The sequence below is a fragment of the Martes martes genome, assembly GCF_963455335.1.
Source record: "Martes martes genome assembly, chromosome: 9".
NCBI classification, from domain to species: domain Eukaryota; kingdom Metazoa; phylum Chordata; class Mammalia; order Carnivora; family Mustelidae; genus Martes; species Martes martes.
The window spans coordinates 35,075,750-35,100,675 of NC_137896.1; the positions used below are offsets into that span (position 1 = coordinate 35,075,750).

The window sequence follows — 24,926 nt, forward strand, 5'->3', positions numbered from 1 at the left end:
GAGGCAGAGCCGTTTGGCGTCTGGCACCAGCAGCCACAGGAAGAACCACAGCTCTCCTGTCCTCAACAGGTACGAATGGGCAACCTCTGGAACCTCCTCGAAGGCCAACTACCCAGTACCCCACAGCTGCAAGTGGTGAGGCCACCCAAACACGGACTCCCCGGGCAAAGTGTGGAGTAGATGGTTCTGACCCCAGAAGCTTCTAGCTACCACCTCCTGTGCATAAAACCACCCTGGAGGTGTGCACGTGCACAGAAGCCACAAGGGTGTGGTCCAGATGGCAGGACATTAATATTAGTCTAAGTAGCCAGGGAAAGAAAAAAAAAAAAAAAAGACTGAAGTCACCAAATCTCCCTCTTCCTCCCCGAACACTAATTCCAAGCTTTTTAAAAACCCTTTTAGTACGGTGGGCATTTTCCGTGAGTGCTCACAAACAATTCACCTCCACACTACAGGCCGTTAACCCAGTGGTGTTTATTCAAGCAGTATTCACACTTGCTGTTGAGTAACAAGGGAATCAAGGCCCCCGAGATGGAGCTCGCACAGCTCTCTGGCTTCACAGCAGCCCAGGGTGGTGTTTTTGGGTTTGTTTTTTGTTTTTTGTTTTTTTGTTTTTTCTGAGAACTTCAGCTGAATTTTGTGGCTGAAAAGGCTTTCAGTTTTCCCTCCGTGCCCCTGTCAAGCGCGGCCTATTTATCACACCCCGGTTACCAGAACAGACTCCGCGGGGTGGCAGAGGCACAAGGCAGAGCCAAGCAAAACTACATGAGCTCAGAAGAGGCCACACTGTTCCATGTTTCATACAAAAAATTTAATAAATAGTACTTTTCAAAATTTATTGCCAGGAACAACACATCAGAGATGCATTTGTATGTTCATAACACTAATAGGACAATACAAAGTATCTTCACGGTCTCAGTGATGAACCAACGAAATTAACTGTTTCATAAGCCTTTTTGATCTTCAATTTTGCAACAGCATTTTGATTTCCTCATTTAAGGCAGGCAGTGTACTCTATGGCAAATCTAAACAGTGATCTTACTGGACATTTTAAGGTTCAAGTATTCCACTAGCTTATAAGAATACTCCCTAAATGCAGTAGATAACGAAAAAAAAAAATCTACAAGTGGTTCAGTATTACATACGAATGGTGAAAAGAAATCAGAATTTACAAAATAAGATTGGTGTGCTTCCAACTTCACACAATTTGATATTTTTAATGATATTCAACCACTCACATTTTGGCTACGTAAAGTCGAAGCTCAAAGTTGTTCCCTTAAACTGCTGTGTAGCCAATCACCTGCCTGTCTCTTTTCAAGTCTAAAGCAGAAAAAAAAAAAAAAAGAACCTGCTGTTCTAGACTAATTTTCAAACTGCCTCAGTCAGTCCTTAAAACGTGTTTTAAAGTGATGCTATAAAAGGTGTTTTAAACATCTGACGTAGTACAAGAAAAAAAAAATTCCACCAGTATTCCAGGCACTGAAGCCCATTCTATTGTTTTAAACTATTTTCAAACACCTTAATTTTGGCTTATAGGCAACACGTAGTAAGAAAATAAGTTCAAAAAAATAAAGCCATACACTTAACAATGCTATCAAAAACCTTCAACTCTAAACACGTACATATAAATAAAAAGGAATGATGTTTTAAGGCTCTTGATTATTAAGTTAATAAATCAAATATACACAGTGATTAATAAAAAAGAATTATTTACATAACTATACAAAATTCTACTTTGACACATTTTTCCTCTTTAAATTCTTCATTTTACCAGCAACTGCTGACATCAAAGTCCCCCCTCCCCCAACAACATCAACAACAACAAAATACAATAAAAAAAATAAATAATAAACTCATTTGTGATAGTTGCTGTGGTTCTGAGCTGCAAAGGCACTTTCAAATACAGAACTACTTGTACGTCATCATAAAACCAATATACAAAAACAACTCAAGAGTCAATAAATATAAATAAAAACTATGATCCTAAGACTGCATCACCATCGGGACAGCTGGCAGAAGTGGGAGCTCAAGGCCCAGGGGCCGGGCGTTGTCCGGGGAGCCTGGTCCAAGAGCTGGTGGCTGTGGGCCGTGTGCGCCAGGGGTGGGGGGCACTTTGGACTGGCTTTTTGCATAGCGGTGAGATGCAGCATTTGATTTCCCAGCCAACCACAGAAACTACCATTGCCAGTGTAAGCCAGCTTGTCAAAACTTAAATTAACACAGGAATTCTAAGTCAACGACAGCCTCAGACTGGACTAGGACACAACAGTTGAACTACAAGCCCCCAGCACCCTCAGACTCTACCTAGCGGCGGCTGCACCCGCGCTCTGCTATACGATGTATTCCATCCGGTTTAAGCTCTGGGCGCTTTCCAGGTCCCTGTTGTCCTGTTTGTTTGTCCAGTTTGGGTGTTTGGCTGGCGTGCCATTGGGGGGCTTCTCCTCTCGGTCTACCAGCGTGTAGGCCGGCTGTTTGGCAAACCGGGCTTTCTGCTGGTGCTTGTCCATGTCGTCCTCCTCCACCTCAGAGTTGTGTGTCCTGATTTTTGACATTTTGGAGTTTTTGTTCTCGTAATCCTTGATGGGGACCGTGTTGGCCCCGTGCTTCTCGATGGGGTTTTTGATCTGGTTCAGCTGCTCCCGCACGTTGTTGGTGGTGTTGTCCTCAGAGGCCGAGCGAGCGTGGCTGCTGGGCTTCCGCCGCTTCCGCACGCACCAGTAGAAGGCCGTCACCAGGCAACAGATCCAAGCCACAGTCAAGACAGAGCTCAGCAGAGGAACCAGGAAATCTGTAAGGCGGGCACAAAACCAATGAGCTCTCAGAAGGAAAGGGAAAAAAAAGCCATCACATGAACAAAAGAATACCAACACTGGTGCTGCTCCTGCCCGTAATTCCTAAAAGGGGTGCCATGGGGACAAGTCCCTTTTCACAACCACATATTGTCACTTCACAGCTTGATAAGCAAGTATAGGACCGGGGCCCTTGGGGACCCTGACACGTTTGTCCCCAGAGACCAGGTGCAGCAGCAGCTCCTCGAGGCTCCTGATGGTGTGTGGAGAGGAGCATCTGGTTCGGTCCGGGAAAGTCTGGCTCCTCGGGCCGCAGCTCACTAGAGAATCTGGTTTGCAGCATGACCTGCAACCCGATCGGAGTGTGCACAGCTCAGATGTTCCATATTCTCATGTGCCCAGTTTCTCACCTCACTCGAACAATGAGGGTCAAAAGGTGAGCGTGGCTGTCCCGCGGGGCCATCAGGCTGCCTATCAAACCCGTGTCTCACGGTGCTTAGGCCAGACTGTTCCACGACACCAGAATGCCACGGCAGGGTTTGCCTGGCTGTGAGCTCGGGGCACAGCAGTGCTCTGCCCTAGGGCTCTGCAGTGGATCTAGAGACGGTGTGTGTTCGGCAGGGGTGCCGGCTTCCGAGAGCGCAGCGTGGTAGCCAGGAAAGAAGGTACCTCTGCCCATCACCCCAGGACCTTAGTCATGGCAGCTGGCCTCTGTTTTCCCCAGTTAAACGGTGGGGTGAGGGGCTGGGGGTGGTCCTCAAGAGGGGAAACTGTCAGCTAATGCCCCACCTGCTGGGTAGTGAGCCGAGATCAATCGGACAGTCCTCCCTCCAGGGCACTGTCCCCACCTGCCACCTACCCGTTCTGTTCTTCAGAGGCCGCCTCTGCACTCGCACTTCCGCCACGGCAGCGATAAGCGAGCTATTCCCATCCCGTTTACTAACGAGATCTATGATTTTGTCAGTGATCTCCTTGATCGGGTTTCCATCATCCCGGATGTCTTCGGCAGACTGGAAAAAGGAGAACGGTCAGATGCACCGTCAGGGCAACACCCCACAGGAGCTGTTACTAAGAGTTACTGAACACGTGTGCCATGCTCGCTTGCGGCAACCTTGCTCTGTCTGGACAGTGGCTAACTGAAGTTTGCGAACCACCCGCAACCAAGTAATGAAGCAGGACTGGGTCTCGTACTTACAATGGCCACGTGTATTTCATTGTTCGCAGAAGGGGAAGGCTCACAGGCTATGTAGATGGAATATTCGGCAGAAACGTTCTTTAAGATATTCAGATTCCTCAACTCGCTACAAATATGCTCCGTGGTGAGACCCTAGAATCACATTTGAAAACCACACATGTAAGATACTATAAGAAGAGGGAAAAAAAACAAAACCAAAAAACAGCCGAGGTTTCCTTGGAAGTCAGGAATGGAAGCTCGACAAGAGCCTAGCTGGGGACGCTCCTGCTTTGGAACAAGCAGACACACACTGCCAGGCCTAACTGAAAAAGCACTGGTTCCGTACCGGTGACATCATCTCCTTGTTGAAGGTGAACGTGATGTTGGCACAGTTCTCCTGGTAGTAGGGGTCGGAGGTGCACTTGGTCTTTACCGGCTGGAGACTGGAAGACCGGCACTCGCCCACACCCGTGCAGGGGCGGACAAAGCACTGGTCATCCAGGATCGGGATGCAGCTCTGTCCGCTGGGGCACTCGCTGTGCCCTTTGTGGAGCAGGCAAGGTCGAGGGCCACACCAGACCTGGAGAGAGAGAGAGACAGATGGAGAAGGCAGCTCAGGAGGAACGCCGGGCAGCAGCAAGCCTGACACGCGGGCGAGCGGCGCAGGCCCTCCCGCTGTACCTTGGAGCAGGCGATCCTTCCATTCAGACATTGGCAGGCATTGCAGTCGTCGTCCCACCTGGCCCCATCTGGTATCACACTCCCCACGGTGACACAAGGTCTCCCTGAAACTGCAAGGTAGGATGCCTGAGTGGAAGGGGCGTCCTTTTCTGTTGGGCGCTCTACTCTTTACTCCCTCCCTGTTAGGGAGGGATCACAGCTCTGCCTTGGGCCATGGGACAACAGGTCTTCTTCCCTCACCGGCTGCCTCGGCACGTGGCCCCATGACCACCGGGCTGTGCCAGGGCCACCTTTGTAGGGGGTTATGTGAGCAGAGTCGCTCACAGCTGGGCTTGGCCATTCGCCAGATAGGGCTGCTGGTCCACAGTGGGGGAGAAAGCGCCCAGAACAGACCTGAGCCCAGCCCGCAGCCCATTCTCACTACATCTGCCCTGCATGCCCCGAGCAACACAATGAATGCCTGCTGTAGGCCATGTCTTGGGACGGTTTGTCACAGAGCGGGACTGCCCAAGAGCCAGACTACAAACAGCTACCCTATTTGTAGGGGGTCCCTTAAACTTCCCCGGTCCCCATGACTGCCTCTGCACATCTCCCCTCCATGTTCTCTCCCTTAGCACAGTGCGCACTCAGGAACAGTCAGAGGGTAACTGCAGTGACTAGGGCCCGCTCGCCCCATGGGCAGCTGCAGCCTGACCCACATACCTTCCTGGCACTTGGCACCGCTGTGCCCTGGGGGACAGACACACCGGTAGCCATTAATCTCATCCACACAGGTTGCCCCAAAGGCACATGGTGAGGACTGGCATTCATTGATATCTAGGAGAAGTGAAGATCAAGTTTAGGCTCTAGTGGGAAGCAGTGATGTTTTTTCTAAGTTTTTACTAACCTAACATACAGATAAGGCATACAGACCCTAAGTATAAGCTTAATGAGTTATGTAACCAGCACCTAAATAAATCGATCATCAGTACCCCAAAAAGCACCAGTTACTGCCCCCCAAAGATCATCATTAGCCTGACTTTTGAACAGCTGAGGGTCAGTTCAGGAGGCAGCAATTTTTGATGAAATAGGTTCCTTTTTATCAGATGGCACGACTTAGAGCAAGGACTGGCAAAGTTCTTATTAAGGGTCAAATATTTTAACCTTTGTGGGCCATATGGGCTTTGTCATGACTACTGAACCCTGTTGTAGCATGAAAGCAGCTTTAAGACACTACATAAAGGAGTAGCTGTGTGCCAATAAAACTGTATTTACGAAAAGAGGCTGTGGGTTAAGGCAACAGTTTGCCAACACAATTTAGAAACACGAAATAGATCAAATCTATTGCAACTTAGTGCTGAAGACCAGTCAGTCCCAGACTCAAGCACTAGTAAAATTTCAAATAATCTGGGGATGAGAATGAAAATTACAGCTATCCCCCCGAAACTAAAGGGCACATAAAAAGGTAGGAAAGGGCTCAAAATAAAAATCTTAAGCACCCTGAAAAACTGTACTGCCTGCCTCCCATTTTAATCATTTCACCAAGGCCTGGCCAAACCTTTGGAAACCACTAGACCCTAGTCCCATCCACTGCCATTAGCTCTGTCCTCTGTGGCTTATGTCCACGTGCCAAGGACTTCAGCGTAGTCAAGGGGAAAAGTGCTTGCGCTTTTCCTTGCGGCCTCAGAATGGATTAATCGTCCAATTCTGTGGCTGGTAAACTCCCTCCCCTAGACGAGGGCTGTACCACCAGGGGAACGACCAGCAGATACCTGGGAGCTTCTGGCCCTAGCCAGAACCTTAATCCCAACTGGAGGTGGGACGTTATATGCCTCTCAGGCAGGGCTAAAGGGAAGAGTGACCTTAACCATTTTCAAGATGAAAAGTGTTGGTCTGAGGGCTGGGAGTTAGGGGCAAGAACACCACTGGGGAAACCAACTCGGCCTGGTCCTTACTTATTCTGCAGTCAGGTCCAGCAAAGCCGGGGGCACACTCGCACCGGTACCAGTTGTCCCCATCAACACACGTGCCACTGTTGTAACTAAGAAGAAAGCAAAGACCACCTCAGTTACTGACCTCCCAATCCACGGATCCATGACTCCACCAGCCAGTTCACAGGGCACCACACCAGTTACATTAGGTGGCTCTCACCCCTGGCCACACTCCCCATTGCCTGGGGAGCTTTAAAAATAATAGTGCCCGGGTCCCACTCCCAGAGGGTCTCAGTCACAGGTCTCTGTTGCAGTCCAGGCATCAGAACTTCTAAAAGCTCCCCAGGTGATCCTCATGGAAGCCAAGCTGGAAAGTCTCGGCTCCCAATGGAGACACAGCCTGGCTGATTAAAGTGTGGTCTTCGGACCAGCAGGACCAGTGTCCCCTGGGAGCATGTGCAGGGTCTGCAGCCCCACCCAGGCCTCCCACAGCAGAACCTGCATTCCAAGGAAGATCCCTGGGGAATACCCATGCACAATGCGGCCAACAAGGGCTGGCTTCGAAGGTGGTCATGCTTACCAGGGATGAGGACTGCAGTCGTTGGTATCTGCAAAGTAAAAAGACAACTTAACACCGAGGCCTTCATCCGGCAAAGCAGTTTTAACTGTACGTAGAAACACCCCTTATTTCCCTAAGACCCGTCTGATAGAGTCGTAGTTTACACCAGCAAAAGACGCTGACGACCTCTGTTCAATTGGAACCAGGCCTGCGCCACAAGTTTGTTCCCTATGCCGTGGGACACCCCACAGGAAGAGGCCCCGCTCAGGGCGGGCAGGGGGCTGTGAGAAGGGAAGGAGACAGGCTGTTGGTCAGACCCATGCTGGGAGCGCAGACACCATCTGTCTCCACTTATCTCCTCGGCGACTTTCTCATGCCCAGGTCAGGGCTGCAGTCCATCAAGTGCGTTACAGACCCAGGTGAAGCAGAAGCAGACATCAAACAGCTCTGCTTCTGGTTTCCATCTCGAGTCCCTGAGGGTGTCAGGCTGCGCTCCTGCAGCCCTTGCAGAGTTCAGGGCATGTGGGGCAGGGGGACACTCACTCTGAGTACAGATGGGCCCCTCCCAGCCTTCTTTGCAGACACACGTGAAGGAGTCCCCGTTGACCACACAGGTGCCCCCATTGTGGCAAGGGTTGGGCAGGCAGCTGCTGTTCCGGGCTACAAGACAAGAACAGACAGGACCACCCTCCTTGAGGCTCCACGGACAGTCCGGGGAGCCAAGCAGCAGACCTGCCGGGAGAACAGTCCTAGGTGTCAAGACGGCCACACCCACTGCCAACCCCACGTGGGGCAGAAAGCTACCTATGTTGCAGGTCGTCCCTTCCCAGCCTCCAGGGCACATGCACTTGAAAGCGTCCCCTTCGTCATAGCAGGTGCCACCGTTGTTGCACGTGGCCTCGTCACACTGGCTGTCACCTGAAGGAGGGGGATCTCCGTGTGAGCCCCTGGCCAGCCCCCCTCACAGAAGACAGAGAAGGCTGGAGGGGTTCCGGGGATGGGGGGGACCCCCGCCAGCTACCACTTACGTGAATGGCAGGTCTTTCCTTTCCACCCATTTTTACAGTCACAGTAAAAGTCGTTGACAAGGTCACGACACGAGCCCCCATTGTGGCAGGGATTCTGGCTGCAGTCATTAATGTCTAGAATCAAAGAGGAGACACCCAGCTCAAGAAGTTTCCAGAACTGTTCAGGGCCTGGAAGAACCACACCCCTTCCTATGGCCACCTCCACCCGCTGCTTTCCACTCCAAGGTCCAAGACCAGCTGAGCAATCCCGGGACTTCAACACTTTCACTCTTCTGCAGGAGGAAAGGAGCTCTCAGCTGGGTTCCTCGTAACCCCACAAGGTGGCAAGACAGGGAGAGGCCTCTGTCACTGCCACGGAAGTTAATGTCAGCACAGGCACGAATTACAATCAAAACAGAAAGAGGATTACTTTCCCCGCAAGCAGGGATATTTATCCTAATGACAGTCTGCCTTACAGCTCCTCGAAGAAGCTCCTCCCCGAGGCCTGTCATGGGCACTCACAAACTCTAACAGGACACAGGCAATGCTATCCCAGGACAAGAACAGTTGGGGTTTCAGGGCCTCATTCCCATGAAAAAGACAAGCCGCCTGTGAGGATTTCCCCCGGCCCCCACACCAAGCATCCCAGAGCTGTCTGGCCCAGAAAAGACCACACACTCACTGGTTTCACAGTAGGCCCCCTCCCAGCCATCACTGCAGATGCACTTGTAGGAGTTGACCCCATCGATGCAAGTGCCGCCATTTTTACAGGGGTTGCTCTCACAGTCGTTAATATCTGTGAAACAAAGACGAAAAGCTGGTGAATAAAGGACACCTGACGCCATAGCCAGGCACTGGTCCCAGGGCCACCTCCTGAGAAAATGAGGGGCCAGGGGCTATCTCCACATTCTCAGCTCCATCAGGACCCTTCCTCGAGTTCAACAGGCTGCTCATCAGGCAGAAGCCTCCAGAGGATGCCTTGTCTGTTTTAGTGCCTCAGAGGCTAAGCTGCTTGGAGGGAGCGGGGAAGAAATTCCTACAGAAAAGCGGGACCACCCAAACTAGTAAGATTCCAGAACGTAAGTGTGCTGAAGGGTCAGAGGCGTCAGTGAGCTCATAAATTAAACCTAACTCGGTCTCGGGCCCTGGGTGGACTGGGAAGCCTCACTGGCCTCAACTGTAACGACTCAAGCTCAAATGCTCCCCGAGCTGGGCAGAGGCGGGGTGGTGAGGGGGCGCCCTGCCCCATCCCCTGAGAGGGGTCTTACTTTCATGGCAGTATGTTCCAGTGAAGCCTTTGTTACAGTCACAGGTGAATTTGCCTCCCGACTGACTCTTGCACTTCCCGTGGGGACCACAGACGTTTGAGGAAATATACCGCACCCCCTCAGGCGTGTCGTTGGAAGCCATGGCCACTGTGCAGCTGTCAATCACTAGAAGACAGACTCGGGATTAGATCACGGCCACGGACCCCTGAGACATGGCATTCCTAAGCTGAGGACCTACACCAAGCTTGCTTTCCTGGAGACAGGCACCCTTTGGCTCATGTGGGTAAGAAGTCAAGAGGCACCCTGGGGCTGAGACTCTGGCAGTGGGCCACGTCACACTGTGATAGGCGAAGTTGAAACTCCAGGCAGACAGAATTTTGTTTGTTTTTAAGGCATTTTCCCCCTAGGTGGCTAAGAAGCCTACATGTCTGTGGGCCCCTCTCTTCCCTGTAACATCTCCTCAGCCTGGCAGAAGCTTGCTAAAGGAAGCTGGACCAGCTTCATTTCCTGTAATCATACATAAGCCAGCAGGAAGGACAAAGAACCTGTAAAGCTGTGTCACCTACTGCAACAGCCCCGAGACACGTGTGGCTATTTCAGTGAATTAAAATTAAGTAAAGTCCCCCTTTCTACTCGTACCAGTCACACTCAATGCTCCTGGGGCTACCGTACCCAACAGTGCAGATAGCAGACATTTCCACAGCTGCAGAAAGTTCTGGCAGTGCTGCTTTGAGGGCCATCTCTGTGCTGCAAACCAGCCCGCCCCTGAACAGGTATGCTCGCCCCCGGGCTACCTGGCGACCTGGCTCTCCCACCTGCGGAGCCTGAATAAACGGCTTCCACATGTTCTGGCTTTCCTAAGCGGTCAGGTTAGGGGCTCTCCGTCTCATCTGAACGGTCTCTGAGAATATCAAGAGGCAGCGGCCACCCAGGGCGGCAGGCAGGAGAGGTACCTTCGCAGGGAGTGGTACGACAGTGGTCTTTAAGGTGGGAGCAGTTCTTGCCCTCGTAGTCCTCGGGACACTTGCAGAAATAGTCGCTGGCACGGTTGTAGCACTGGGCGCCGTTCTGGCAGGGATTGGGCTCGCAATAATCTACGTCCAGCTGCAGGGCCAGGAGCAGGGAAGGGGGAGAGGAAACGGAGCTGTGATTATAACTGCTCTGGGGCAGCAGGCGCTGGAATCTGACCCCTTCACCTCCTTCCATTAGGAGAACACCCTACATGATACAGTTATGCCCTAGAGACTGTTCAGGGATGCACGGGCAAAACAGGGCAGAGTGGAAGAGGTCAGGGGCACAAAGTCAAATCGACAGGCTGCTGACACTATGAAGAAAACCACTCCTCGGTGTCCTTCCACCTGCGTTCACCTAGAAGTCCCTGGTCACTGGATGTTAACAGACTTCATGGCGACTCCAGAGTCAGGAAGGGAAGGGGATGGGAGAGGGAGCGGAGGAGGGGGGCGGCAAGAGGAGGGGGCACTGCTGTAGAAACTTGGCATATGGAGGTTCTAGCATCACTCACCTGACAGAGGTTTCCAGAGAAACCAGTGGGACACAGACACTGGAATCTGTTGATTTCATTCTGACAGTGACCCCCATTCAAACAGGGGTTGCTGGCGCATTCATCGATCTCCCTCTCACAGTGATCGCCTGCATAGCCAGGTGGACAGATACAGCGATAACCATTAACCAAATCCTGGAAGAGGAGAAGGAGGGGGGAGAAACACATGCTTTTTTCTCTGTACTCCGCAAACAGGACTGCGGCAGTCCCGCATGACTGCCACAGTTCCACTGATCCACCGAGATCGCTTAGTGCCCAGCCTCTCAAAATGTCTGAGAGGAATTTCTATGTGCAGGCCTTCGACATGGCTCCTAAGAGGCTGGGGGTAACATGAGCCCAAGTGAAACTTCCAGAGAATCACTCTCCACCTGCATTTTTAAATCTCAGAGGGACCAAGCTCTCCCAGGGTCACATACATCTTACAGATTCGTGTCAATCAGTAAGGTTTTCATCTTAAGCTAAGATTTACATACCCGACAGGAGGCGTCATTCTGACACTGGCCAAGGCAGTCATTAATATCTGAAAAATAAACAAGTCATCATATTAAAGAGGCAATTTCCATTGAAGTTGGGCTTAATTGAAAAGTGTTCTCTGCTCAGGACAGATAAAAGCCTCAAATCAGAGTTCCTGTATGCTTCCCCTGGCATAAGGTTATTACACTGGGTGGGAACCCTCCCTCATTCCTCCAGACTGAGCAAGTGAACTTCACATCATTGTTCGAGCCACCTTATCAGCACATGGCTGTTTTACCGGCTAAGGAGCCTGATAAAGTGCCAGGTTTTCCCTTCTGCACTGATCCCTCCCCTCTCCAAAAATACTGCATCTCCGATGTTCTCCTTTTACTGCACAAGTCTTCGAGCTGGAGTGGACATACAGGCCTAGAAAGCCTTCAGTACCGAAGTTTCACAAAAATCAAAATTGAAACAAAGGTACTCACTTATGTCACAATTCTGACCCGACCAGCCTGGGAGGCAATCACAGTAGTAGCTTGCGATCAGATTCTTACAGGATTTTGCATTTATGCAAGGTTTGGCCTCACATTCATTTGCATCTGAAAGAAATGTGGAGGGGCAGTGAGAAATGGAGATTTACCCCCACTTCCCCACCCCCAGCCCTATTGATAGTTTCTCTGAACCAGGAGACATTTTAATAACGTAGCTAAATCACAGATAGGTTCCCACTATTTGGAACAGCTGATCCCTCTCCCTAGCCATTACCCAATAAGGAATGCTAATTGATAACTTTCTGGCTGCTGGTTAACAACGGGCCTCCAACAGGAGAGCAGAAAGCCACCAGGCACTGCTGTGCGGAACTCCGAGGAGTCTAGTTGCTGGGATTTAAATGTGGCAGGAAGAATGCAGACAGCTCATTCCTCATGAGACCATCCCCGTTTGCAACCCAGCTGAACGCTCCTCGGACAGACGATTGACATGGTTCAAGGAATCCCACGACTTTCCCACAGGGCGTAAAAGAGCTAGGCCATTTGCATTCGCGTTCTCTCTCCCAGGCCTGCTGGACTCTTGACAATAAATTACTTTTTAGCACGATGGTGTGCAAGCCCACACCACTACCCACAGGCTCATCTTCCCCAACAGCCCGGCTCATCAAAGCCAACCTTGGTGCAGGAATTTCCTTACCTAACTGGCACGTTTTGCCAGTCCACTGGGGTGGGCACACGCACTTGAAACCATTAACCAAGTCCTGGCAGGTGCCCCCGTGGGAACAGTTATTTGGAGAACAGTCATCAATGTCTGTTGGACAAAAGGGAAAAGGGCTGGCAATTTAATCTCCGTCCCTTTGACAATTAGATCATTTAATGCCAACCCTCACAGGAGGAGCCTTCACTTAAGAGCCAGACACCTGCTCTAAGGGACTGCTGTGACGGTAAGGCCCGATTTTAGCTTTAAATCCTCCACTGCCCCAGTTCATTTAATCCCCAACCTAAGCAGCAGGGAAAGCCAGCTGGATCCCCAGAGCATCGACCCACTGGTAACATGGGACATCTAGCTCTGCCCACCTTTGATTTTTAAAGAAAAGTTTCAGCATGGCTCAAGGGTGGCTAAGAAAAGGCAAGGAAAAAGAAGCCTTTACTGGTAGAAAACTTCATTCTTACTAGCTCACAGAGCTTTCCCAAAATGACACAGCTGGGGTCCCCACCCCCACTTCTGCCCAGGACTACAGTGGCCTCTTCCTTCATCCGCTGCCCACTTATGAAGACCAGGCTCGCTCTCTGAATCTGCTAATGGGTTCTTCACAACCGGAAGACATGCGAATTCTACTGTCCCATCTCAAGAGGGCGGGGCGGGGGGGGGCAGTAATGATCCACCCCTCAAGAGGCAGGCAGGGCCACAGGGCTAGCCCCGGCGGCCTGACCCCCAAACCCCCGTTCTTCACCAGGCTGTCAGGGTGCTGACGACAGTGGTTCTCAGGCCTGGTTGCACCTCAGAAACCCAGGTGCTTGTTTAAGAATGTGGACTCCCCGATCCCGAAGGCAAACTGTGGGGATACCACATCTACACGGTCTAGTCCAGTCCCCCAGCGATTCTCCCATGCAGCCAGGCCTTGCAGCCACGACAACTCTACACTGTAGCTTCCTCTTTGGGGGTCCCCTACCCCTGTGACCAAATTCAGGGGTGACAGCCTCCCTGCAGGCAGCTTCTCCGTGGCTGCAAGGAGAAGAACTATGACTCGATTCAGAGGAGGCCGAGCTCCAGGGAGCACACAAGAAGGACAGAGGTATCCACGCAGAAGTTTCCTCCAGGAACTAACTTAGGAGGAGGATGCAAGGAGACTTCCAGTGTAAAGGCTAGTAGCCCAAGCCAGACCCCTCCCACCAAGACAGACCCATCACAGACCTGACAATGAACCCAACCCAGGTCCCAGCCCCCAACCCACGTATCTCAATACAGTGATCCTCAGGAAAAGACAGGCCAAAGCCCAGACTTACTTGTGGAACACGTGGGGCCCGTCCAGCCTGGAGAACACTCACACTCAAACCCCAGCGAGGTCTCCCTGCAGCTGCCTCTGTTGTGGCAGGGGTCAGACAGGCACGCGTGCTCCGCTGCAAAAACCAGGAAAGCGGTCAGCAAGGGACTCCCGCTTGGGGCCGCCTCTGTCCTCTCCCCGCAGCCAAGTCCCACGCCTGGGCCACCAGCTCCAGCTCACTTCAGAAAAATGAAAGCAAGCATGTGCTGTATAACCCTGCTGAGTCTAGGGGAGACAGGAAGGCCTCTCTCGCCCAAGTGTCTGCGGCCACATTCCAAAGCATCTCAGGGCCGGGGTCACTGTGCGGCAAACAGCCCCCCATCCCCCACGTTAGGCAGCATCACGGGCCGGGAGACCCTCACACTGCTTGCAGGAGGTCTCAAAGACCCATAGAACTGCTGGGATGACAAGACTTCGCTTCCAAGGCCGTTTTCATCTTTTAACGACTCCTTAAAGTGTGCTGTTATTTCTTCTTAAGCTGAGTGTACCCGAAAATTAAATGAAGGGCTCTCGTGCCACCTGGACCACTTACCGATTTCACAGTTGGATCCTGAATAGCCCTCAGGGCACGAACACTGGTACTTGTCGGGGCCCGTGTTGCTGCAGGTTCCCCCGTTGAGACAGGGCTGGCGGGTCCCGCAGTAGTTGAGATCTGCCAGAGACCCAGGGAGGTCCGAGGCTCAGAGCGGGCTGTACAGGCTGCCGAGCAGCCCTGTTTCTAGTGCTCCCCCCACCCCAACCCCACCAGCCGGTCCTCTTTGAAAAATAAAACCAGAAAAAAGAAATATCCCAAATCACGGCATTAAAGGCAAATTCTAACAGATTCAGAATGAAAAGCCCCTACAAATAAAAATAAATCAAAGTAAAATCCCGAGTACAGCTGCCCCACCCCTTCAGTTCAACTGTGCCCCCCCCACCCCCGTCCTGCCCCCCCGCCCTGGTCCAGTCCCCTGGGAATGTACCTTTGTCGCAGAGCTGGCCTCCCCAGTTGGTCTCACAGAGGCACTGCCAGGGCTCGTTACAGGTGCCATGGACGCAGCCAGGGTGTGGGATGCACTTGTCACAGTACAGGCCTTGCCAGCCATACTGGCACCTGGGGACAGAGAGCGCACACACGCCCCCCTTTAGTCCTTAGAACATTCGGGGAGATCTGCGCCATTTAAATGCAAGGCTAAGAATAAAAAGTCCGAGCGGTTCCAGTCTTCTTTCTTTCTTTTCTCTCTCTTTTTTTTTGGTGATAGGACAGTCAGACTTGCAAGGTTTGTGCGGGGGCTCTGTCTAAACAAACATTTTTGGTGGTTGGGCTGAGGTCCCCTCCCAGGCAACTCGTGACAAAAGCAGGGCTGTCTGGGGAGAGGCCGGCGGGGGCCGCCCTCACAAAGCCACTCTCTTCTCAGGCTCACAGGGCTGGACGAGGGTGGGGGCGTGGAATAAATCAGTTCGGCCCGGTCAGCTACAGAGGCCATGGAAGGACTCTGGGGTGACAAGAGCCATGTGAAAGTCTTCGCAAAGGCGGCCCGTCAGGAGTGTTTCCACAGCAGCCCCAGCTCTTTGTCTAAACAGCAAGTCACGACCCCAGTGCGCAAAAATGCAACAAGACACCCAGGGTGGCAGGAAGCCGCCTCCTGAGCTTTAGGAAATCAAAGGGGGAGGGTAGGGGGGATGTGCACCCTCCTCTGGCAAAGAGGCAGCACAGGTCTCTGAACCCACAGGAGAGTGAGGGAAGCCACAGCACTTGGAACCAATCCCATAGATAATTTATGACCCACTACCGGGGCTGCTTACACTAATTCATTTCATACTTATTTCTCACTTTAGGGGAAAAAAAAAAGGTCAACCCAGTTTATCTAGTATTGGGGAACAGAGTCAAGTTTCTTTTATAAGCGCCTCATTAATCGGACTCTTCGGAGGCCAAATGGTGCCTTTGATCCCCCAAAAAAACACAAACATAAACCTTCACCTGAGGTGGGGGAGAGGGCAGGGTCTCAGCAGCCACCCTCCTCCCTCAAGTTTCAAGACCTCGGAAACTTTAACTGCCCTCTCAAAACTCTAGCTTTGACAAACAGGAGAAAGCCCGGTGCCGGCGGGGGTGAGCGTGGAACAGGGATGGGCAGAGCACTTCTAGAACATGACCTGGGAAAAGCCACAGTAAGAACTACCAGCACCCTCCCCCACCCGGAGCCACTCAGCAGTAACTCCGCAAAACAGGCACGCTCAAGAAGGGAAGGCTTTCCGTTTCCAGAGAGCCAGAGGCAGGCTAGCTAATCCTTATCATGGGAAAATTATAGGGATCCCACTAATAGCTAATCACCCACGGCCAAGAGTCAACTTAACCCCTGAGAACACTGACTAACCACTTCCTAACTTCCACAAACAAGTCATCCACACCCAACTCAAAGAACCACCAGAATGCGTGGTTTAAATCAGATGGAGGGTTCAGCTTTATGTAAAACAGAACAGCAGTCTGAGTGACTGTGATCATTCAGAGCAGTAAGAAAAAAAATAAATCCTGCAGAATTTTTTTTTAAACAGTGGGACACTCAAATTAGTGGGAGTGGGGGGAGGGGTTTCATTCAATAAAAGATTGATTAGCTTAGCTTGAAAGATATTAAGAGGGAGCTGATTTGGAAATAGCAGGATTCTTACTGTCTTCTCTTACTCCCTTCCAAATTATGGATGGCTACACCTCTTCAATTTGCCTAATAAAAGCAAGAAGAGGCAGCTGAGGACCCAACCTCACCTCCTAATTAATGAGAGCTGGATCCCCAAGCATAAAGAAGAAACCACAAGAGGCCATGGATGACTTCAAAAGAAAACAAATAAAAATACTGACCCTAAAAGAGGCATCCACAAAGTTATCCCAGCTTAATAATATATGATTAAGGTTCTCATGAGAATTTGAAGTGACTTTCCTCCTACGATGATTCATCATTAAGTTTGATATTATTGGCAGGCTTGCAATAAAGCAAGCATGTGCACCCAGGAGAAGGAATCTAAGTCTACTTGGGAACGACAAAACCAATGAAGTTTTCTCATGTGGGGATAGGGAAAAAAACAAAAACCAAAACAAAAAAGCCCACCGCCTCTGTAATACATAATCCGTTAAGACAGCTTACAGGTAACTCGCCATTCAACTATTTCGGGAGCAGGACACAACCTGAACTTCCTCAGCTAGAAGGTTCTGTTTTGATTTTCTTTCAAGGTAGGCAGAACAAGATGGGCTGGGAGACTATGCAAATGATGTGTGGGAAAATCGCACCTTAAGTAAATAAGGGCACCGGTGCGTGTCTGGGCAGGGAGTGGGAGGGGAGAGGGCAGGGAGTGGGAGGGGAGACTTCGAAAGAGAAAGGGCTAAATTCTGGAAACAAAGCCTGTTGTTCCGGCTGGGAGTGCCCTCCCCTGCGCAGTGGCGTGCCCATTCTGATGACAGTAGCAGAAATCGCAGTCGGCCTCCACTGATACTCATCTGAGCGCGGAGCAGGCCCAGAGAGGCTAATAGTGCTGCTGACCTGACTTTCTCTAGAACATCCTTAATTAAGGAGGGTTAAGGTGGGTGGATTCCTGCTCGAACTTTTGACAGCAGTGCTGTCAGATACACGCTCAGCTTCCACCAATGGGGCTGAGGATGAGAACGTCCCCCCTCCCAACCCCAGCCTTCCAGAAAATAAGCTTCTCTCTGAAGTGCAGGAAGACACAATTCCAGATCAACCTGGTTTCATTTGACTTCCAGCTGCCTTAGTTCTCCCTTCAGTCAGGCCTCTGAGCTCAGTGCCCCCCTTCCCCTCCCCTGGCTGCATAGGAGAGCAACAGATGCGGCAGGAGAGCTGCCACAGAGAACCGCCCCCCCCACCCTCCACCGAGAATTCTTCCTAAAGCTGCAGTCCACCAGATACACTGAGCAACATGATCCTTTGGGGGGCTCACCAAGATACAGATTCCTGGGCCAAACCCTGGCCCGGGATTCAGTGGGTGTGAGGTGGCACCCAGGAATCAGCATTTCAATACTTCCTCTGTTAATTCGGGGAATTACTGACACGGGCACTGAAGTTTGGGGCAGCAATCCCAAAGTATGGTCCCACCAGCAAGAGTGGTGTCATAGGGTGGTGGGGGGGACCCTTGACAGAAAGGCAGAGACTCGAGCCCACCCAGACCTATGGGATCAGGTTCTGCATCTTAACAGCACCAGGAAACAGGAGTTTGAGATAACACTGGTTTAGACGGTTTCGTAGGCCTCCCTTGGCTCAAACCAGGGGGGCTTCTACAGCAAAAGTGATAGGCCCCAAGGATCCTTTCAGTGGCCCCCTCAATCTGCTAATCCTTCAGATCTAGGAGGAGGGAGAGTGAAGTGTGAGACTGTGTCAAAATATCACAGCCACCAACACCATTTCCTGACACAAGCCTCTCCCCAAATTGGCATCATGTGCATTTCAAGAAGGTTCCAAAAACTGTAATCACGAAGCAGTCGGGGTGGGTCTCGGTTTGGCTTCTGCATTGTCCGGGACCATAAAAGAACAGACTTCAAAGGCCAGCAGCAAAAGTCTACATTCATCAGGCTCAACTGACAAGATTCCAGTGCAGCCATTAACCTCTCAGCACCGGCCTGGCTCCCGCCTGCAAAGGGGCCAGGAGATTGTACTAATCCCATTCTAAAGAATGCTCCGCTGTCCCCTAGTGATGGGAAAAGTGGGGGAGGGCTGGGAGATGGAAAACCAGGTTGGGGGAGGAGACGGACTCCAAGAAACCCACATCCCTCCCTCTCATCCATTAGCACTTTAAGATTATAAAAACGTGTTATCAATTTACAGAACAGTTAATACATGAAGTCACTGACTATGCCCAAAAGAGTTTTTTTTTTTTCTTCCAAGAGAGAAGTGTGCACATTCCACCAGACAGCTGGTATAATTTAATAAGCTTCGGATGTGCCTATTTGGTTTTTTTTTTTTTAAGCTTTCTTGTCCTCCTAAGAAAAAGAGGCGTATTCACAATAAATTCAGTCCCCTGCTGGCACTAAAAGATGAATTTTTTAAAAAGTTTAGTCATTTACCTGCAGTCACCTGGGAGTTTGCAAGACCCATGCTTGGGACTACAGCCCTGTCGGCAAATAGCTGTAAAAAACAAAACAAAACAAAACAAAAAACAAACACAAAGATGAGTCAAGCACACTGTTTCTTGCACCACCACCGTCGAGAATGGCCTAGTACATTAAGCCTACAAAATCCACAACTCTAAGAGATCTCATGTCAAGTCCATTGTAAGGAGAGGAAGATGGGAGGTGCCCAAATAGCAAATCCAGCTTTAAACTTCAAGGCCATGCTAGCAGATCTTCAAAACATGATACTACTCAGGGACAAAACGCAAGCAAGCCGATGGGGGTGGGGGTTGGGTGGGAGGGGGTTTTCATCCAGTCTCTCTCAACAATAGCTACCCTGCTCCCTGTCAATTCCCACCCTCTCCAAAAGAACAGGAGCCGTGATCCTTCCTCATCTCAACCACTCTGTCCCATGAGGGCACATTCAGAGGAGTCCCAGCCTCCTTAAACCCCACGCCCCCACCCCCTAAAACGCCTGATGGCTCAAAAATCCCATGGGACTAACAAAGCCAACCGGGCGGCTTCATCTGGCAGGCTAATCCGGAGGCCAGATCGGGTGGTACTTTTACAAAGTATCCTTGCAAAGCAATTCTGCGTTAGTTATAAAACAAATTTAAACAGATGGTAAAAAAATACTAAACATGGTTCTTAAGTAATTGTTACTGATTTTTAGAACACCAACTACTTTAAGTACATTTGCCAATTCTTTCATTTGGATCCCAGAAATGCCATCCTTTTAGAACTCTAGTGATTTAAGAAAAGCTCAGGAGACCTGCAAATTCCTCTTTGTCCTGCCCTTCGGTCACAATTCAAAAACTCCCTTTTTAATTTGAGTGCATCCTTAAAGAATTTACCAAATTAGGTGAAATAAGCAGAGTGCAGTCATGTTCGTGAGGGCCTACTCTGGTCAACTAAAATTACCCATTTGCTATGAATTAGAAGCTTCGTAAAGGTACAAACCACAGATGATGCTGTGAGCATCTGTGACTATGCAGTTAACTCCCTGAATCCCAGAGAAGGGCTGGGACAGCCGAAAGCACATCTGCGAGCGTACATGGCTGTGATGGGTCTGAAAGCTCAGGTTCACCACTCTCCCCTGCCCCCTCAATGCCCCGTGAAGCCTTGCCAGGAGGCCACCCTGAGCTCAGAGGTCATCATTTCCTACAAGATCACAAGTTGGGGCATGGAGCTAACCCTGTCCCTTTTGGCATCTGTTTTGAGTCAGGTTTCTTAGAAGCAGAGCCTGAGACAGGGATCTGGGTACAGAAGGGAGCTGAAGGCAGCAGATGGGGCAGGGGAAAGAGCTGAGCAAGGGTCTCAGCTGGAGTCTGGCTTCAGCCTAATCCCAGGGGAACCCCTGGAGTGTGAACTGTAGCACAGAGTGTGTGGGGGGGCTGGCCTCTGTACCCCCATCCAGTCATTCACACACTGTGAGCTGGAGGGAAGGGGCATGGAGTGGCTGTTTGGCCAAGGCCAATGCTCTAGAGAAGGAACAGCTGTGAGCTGTTAGCAGCTAACACGGTGGGTGGGAGTTGTGGGGGGGGGCACCAACAGCATCTTTGGCCCTCAGGCCTAGAAAACAGCCCAAACACTCCCCCCAACCCCCAACCTGAGACAGCCACTTGACTAGATGGGGAGAGAACGTGACCCCAATGGCGACAGCCACTCAGCAGTGATTATAAACCACCCAGCACAGGCCCACACACCTCTGTTACATTCCGGGCCCATCCAGCCCTCCATGCACGTTTTGTTGCCATTCTGGTCGCAGGCATAGTGTCCAAAGAAGTCATCTCGGGGTCGGCAGAACTTATTGCAGCCAAAGCCATAGTAATAGTCGTCACAGGTGACACGGATCTGATACTCAAAGTGGGCAACCCCCGTGTTCTGCTTCAGCGTCTGCCACTGCCTGCTGGGGTTTATCATGCCCGAGTGCGAAGCCTTTTCAATAATGCTGTCAGGCTCTGGAAACAAAAAAATGAATAAAAATCAAAAATCATTGATTATGTTAACATTCACATCAGAGCCTTCTCCCCTGACCATTTTGCCTCTTTTTAATAATGGACACAAATGCACACCATGCAAAATGCAAACAGTACAAAAGGGCAGACAAAAAAAAAAAAAAAAAGGGCAAACAAGTGCAAGGACTGGCCCCCTCCCCAGAGGCAACCACCTTTTTACATCTATTTACCCTTTTTAACGGGTGTGTAGTATTTCCCCGTCCTGGAATATGACGAAACACGTTTACCTAGTTGTGCTACTTATTTTGACCTTTTATTTTATTTTATTTTATTTTATTTTTAAAGATTTTATTTATTTTATTTGACAGAGAGAGAGAGATCACAAGTAGGCAGAGAGGCAGGCAGAGAGAGTGAGAGAGGGAAGCAGGCTCCCCGCCAAGCAGAGAGCCCGATGCGGGACTCGATCCCAGGACCCTGAGATCATGACCTGAGCCGAAGGCAGCGGCTTAAACCACTGAGCCACCCAGGCGCCCCATATTTTTACCTTTTAAAATTCAGCAGAGCCTCACCGAACATCCCTGAACCCATCTGCCCTGGTGCATGGTTCTAGCAGTAAGAGACCTTCTAGAAACAGAAGCGCACCCGATCCACGTCCATCCCCAGCCAGCCTCGAACTACTGTGAGCAAAGCCCCGCCGGCCTGTCTTTCCACCTGAACAGGAAACTGGGTTTCCTGATGGCGATGCCAACACTGCACAGGTTATCCAACTTTCTGATCTCTGCCTGATAGGGAAAGCAGCAGCTCTTACTTTAATTAGCATTTAATTAGGGGATGGTGAGCACCCTTCCACGTGGTTACGAAGCCATCTGTAGCTGTTCCTGTGAACTGTGACCGGTTTCTCTCCTTTGCCAAGTGTTCTATTGCATCGTTGGCCATTTGCAAAAGCCCTTTACATATTATAGAAAGCACCTGGTTCCAGGTAAAGGTTAGCAAGCCTACTCTTCTGGTTTTAGAGTCTTGGGTCTTGCTTTAGAAAGACTTGGTCTACCTTCCCAACTCTTCACTAGAAGCCAAGGGGTAGTTTTTAGGAAGAATGATAAACTTTGCTATTGTCAGCTGGCCCTTGTGCCACACTTGATACGTCTCACCTTTCACCTTTGCCCAGAGGGCAGAGGAAGGAAAGTTACGCACCCCAGTTTAGAGACAGGTAGCTCGGGGGTTCTTCTGAGCCAAGTCATGCTCCTTCAAAGGTGCCTATTGAGAATGAACACACCCAGAGCTCGGGCAGCTAGCTCTCCCGAGGAGTAGGCAGTGGTCCTGCCCTGAGGTCACTTGTCATCTAGTCTGAGAGAAGAGCCAGGTACAAACACAAACAGATGCCCGGTGCCAGGAGTCCAGGGGAGAGATGTGAATAGGAAGCGAGGCATGAAGTCAGGACCGCAGCCTGATCTGGGGTTTGTTTTCTTAAGCCTGCCAGCAGCAACCCTTTCCTGCCTCGTCAGGGGCGAGGCCACCTCGGAGAGCCCGTACTAGGACCTACTCACAACGTCTGTGGTTCTTACCCACCCACACCCCTGTTTTTCTAGGCCCAGGGCCTGCACTCATTTACAAGGTCATGCAAAGCCAACAGGTGACCAGGGGAGGAGGAGCTCCTGAGGGGCTCCATCCACACGACTCCCAGCTTTGCCCCGGCGTTCACCCTCTGGCTTTAACTGTCGTGTGGGCAAGACAAGCCTTGAACAAGCCCACATACCTGCAGACTTACACCCCAGCGCGCACAGAGCCACTCGCAGATAACGCTTTCCTAAGTAAGTTTTACAAATAAACACAGGCCAAAGAATGACAAAAATGTCCCTCCATTAACTGTGTGTTTGCTCTGCTGATTCAATTAAGAAGTGTAGCAAGCTATTACCATGTGATTACGAGATCTTAATAAAGCAGTTATTTAAACACATGGCTCACAGGCCTCCAGCATCTCTGGGGCAGGTAACAACAAACAACCCATACACAAGTCCAGGGCAATCCTCAAGGCATAGGCCGACAGGTCATTCACCGTAGTTCAGTAGGCTTTCCACCTAGGTCTAGGAAACATGAAAACGATCATTCTGGAAGCCTCCATGTGGCTAACAGTTCTGTAGAACTAACTTCGCAGCTGTGTGGCAGGTTTCTCTCAGCAGCCCAGAGGCAGGGAGTTGGGGCTGTGAGACGTGCTCTCTGGCATCTGGGTCACAGAGATCATGTCTGCTGCCTGTTCTTCCAAGCTGCCGCCACCTGAATCGTACTTCCTGTCAGCTTGGGGCAGAGAGGTGTATCCGGGCTGGGCGGGGGTGGGAGGGGGTAGTTCACTTGGGAGTCCAGCTTGATGACTGGAAAAGGAGGTTAACAGACCCTCCTGTGATCTTCAGTTGTGCGAGGATGGAGCGCAAAGGCCCCCACACCACAGCCTCGCGGGCCAAGGCGGAGGTAATGAGGCGAGGCCCGGTGGCTGCACCGACCCAAAAACCTAGGACGGGAGCATCGTCGAGGAAAACCTGGTCTGAGGAAGCTTATTTGTGTTGATGCATCTCCTGAGCCGTCCCACAAACTGACACCATTTGCACTGGGGGAGACTAAAAAATCTGTACCCTTATCTACTGCAACTCTGAAACAGAAGAAGAGAAGTGATCTCAGAGGACTAAGGCTTCACCTGGGCCAGCCCCTCTCTGCAGAGCCCATGTGAGAAGAAATTCTCCATCCTAACACTCAGGGCTCGACCTCTAATCTGAAGCCAGGATTTTGGCAATTTGGCCCCCAAAGAGCAGCCAACTCCAACTGGGTTGCTCCACATCCTTGGCCTTTGTCTTCACGGAATACAGTCCCACGGGAGGGACAGAGGGTAAAAAGTAATAAGAAAACATTCCAGGCAGAGCAAACAGCATGTGCAAGGGCCCTGTGGCAGGACAGAATAGGAGGACTCATCTGAGGACAGAACAGGGACTGGTGGGATAGGACCAGAATCTGGATATGGTAGAGGTCAATGTGGCACATACGATGGAGCTAGCGAGGAAAAGAGGTGGCTGTGCTAGGTCTTTTGGGATAAACAAGAGCAACAGGAAGCTGCCAAGTGGCTCTCTTAGTGAAGTTGATCATCAAATTGAATCAAGATGTACACCAGAAACAAATAGAGGATACTGTAGGTCAATCATATTTACATTAAAAAAGGAAAATGCCCTGGAGAGACCAGGATGGCAAAAGGATAGAGAAAGCAGTGGAGGGGGGCCAGAGCAGGTATGAAGGCACTGAACTCAGCCACGACCATAGAGTTCGGGCATCAGCAGATGGTGACGTGGACCAGCATAGTGGCAGGGGACATGGTGGGAGGTGGCAGGACTCCAGTGAGGCCCTGGAGGGAAAATTGTTCAGAACCTGGAGGTAGATCTGACATGGATGCTTAGAGAAAGGGAGGTACAACAGGGTGTCTTCCAGCTTTCTGGCTCATGGTACTAGGTGTTGAAATGCTAGTGCCAGTCACCCATGAAGGGCCCCAGGCAGGATCTAATTTGGAGAGAGAAGATGCCAAATATGGTTTTGAACGTGAATTCAAGATCCTTTGGAAGCAGTGTAAAAAGAGAGGCTGACTAAGCCAGTAGATAAACCGCTCCCTCCTCTTTGGGGTTCCCAAAGAGAGCTTCAAGGACCTGCAAAGGCATTCCAGGGGTTTGGGGCAACTCCTTTCTTCAAGAGTAGAGGTCTGAAAGTTCCTTCTCCCTACCCCAACTCTTTCTTGTATCCTTCCTGTGACCTGGTGACTGCCTCCCCAGTAAAGATATGCCCCAGAACCCCCAAACAGAGCTACCCTGAAGTGCAGCAGCCGTGGGCAGCTCTGGAGGGGCACCAGCTTCCCTGGGGCACAGCTAGCTACCTGACCTGTGGAGTGAGGGAAAACCCAGGAAGGGCACTGCAGA

At 50.9% G+C, this 24,926-nt stretch overlaps 1 protein-coding gene across 1 annotated transcript in view; it reads right to left on the bottom strand.

Moving 5' to 3' along the window:
* Positions 1–453: 453 nt before the first annotated feature.
* The window catches only part of JAG1 (jagged canonical Notch ligand 1), a gene marked incomplete at its 5' end in the record, with an annotated part of 35,613 nt that continues 11,140 nt past the window's right edge, over positions 454–24,926 (bottom strand). Inside the window, 23 exons of the mRNA XM_080813484.1 lie at positions 454–2,788; positions 3,649–3,799; positions 3,985–4,116; positions 4,310–4,543; positions 4,645–4,754; positions 5,347–5,460; positions 6,579–6,664; positions 7,135–7,162; positions 7,657–7,773; positions 7,918–8,031; positions 8,142–8,255; positions 8,803–8,916; positions 9,389–9,553; positions 10,342–10,492; positions 10,911–11,084; positions 11,423–11,469; positions 11,888–12,001; positions 12,588–12,701; positions 13,898–14,011; positions 14,468–14,587; positions 14,898–15,028; positions 18,980–19,040; positions 20,731–20,985. Of these exons, the coding sequence (XP_080669610.1) occupies positions 2,331–2,788; positions 3,649–3,799; positions 3,985–4,116; positions 4,310–4,543; positions 4,645–4,754; positions 5,347–5,460; positions 6,579–6,664; positions 7,135–7,162; positions 7,657–7,773; positions 7,918–8,031; positions 8,142–8,255; positions 8,803–8,916; positions 9,389–9,553; positions 10,342–10,492; positions 10,911–11,084; positions 11,423–11,469; positions 11,888–12,001; positions 12,588–12,701; positions 13,898–14,011; positions 14,468–14,587; positions 14,898–15,028; positions 18,980–19,040; positions 20,731–20,985 (3,218 nt within the window). The 3' untranslated portion in view covers positions 454–2,330. The remainder of the gene's footprint in view (positions 2,789–3,648; positions 3,800–3,984; positions 4,117–4,309; positions 4,544–4,644; positions 4,755–5,346; positions 5,461–6,578; positions 6,665–7,134; positions 7,163–7,656; positions 7,774–7,917; positions 8,032–8,141; positions 8,256–8,802; positions 8,917–9,388; positions 9,554–10,341; positions 10,493–10,910; positions 11,085–11,422; positions 11,470–11,887; positions 12,002–12,587; positions 12,702–13,897; positions 14,012–14,467; positions 14,588–14,897; positions 15,029–18,979; positions 19,041–20,730; positions 20,986–24,926) is intronic.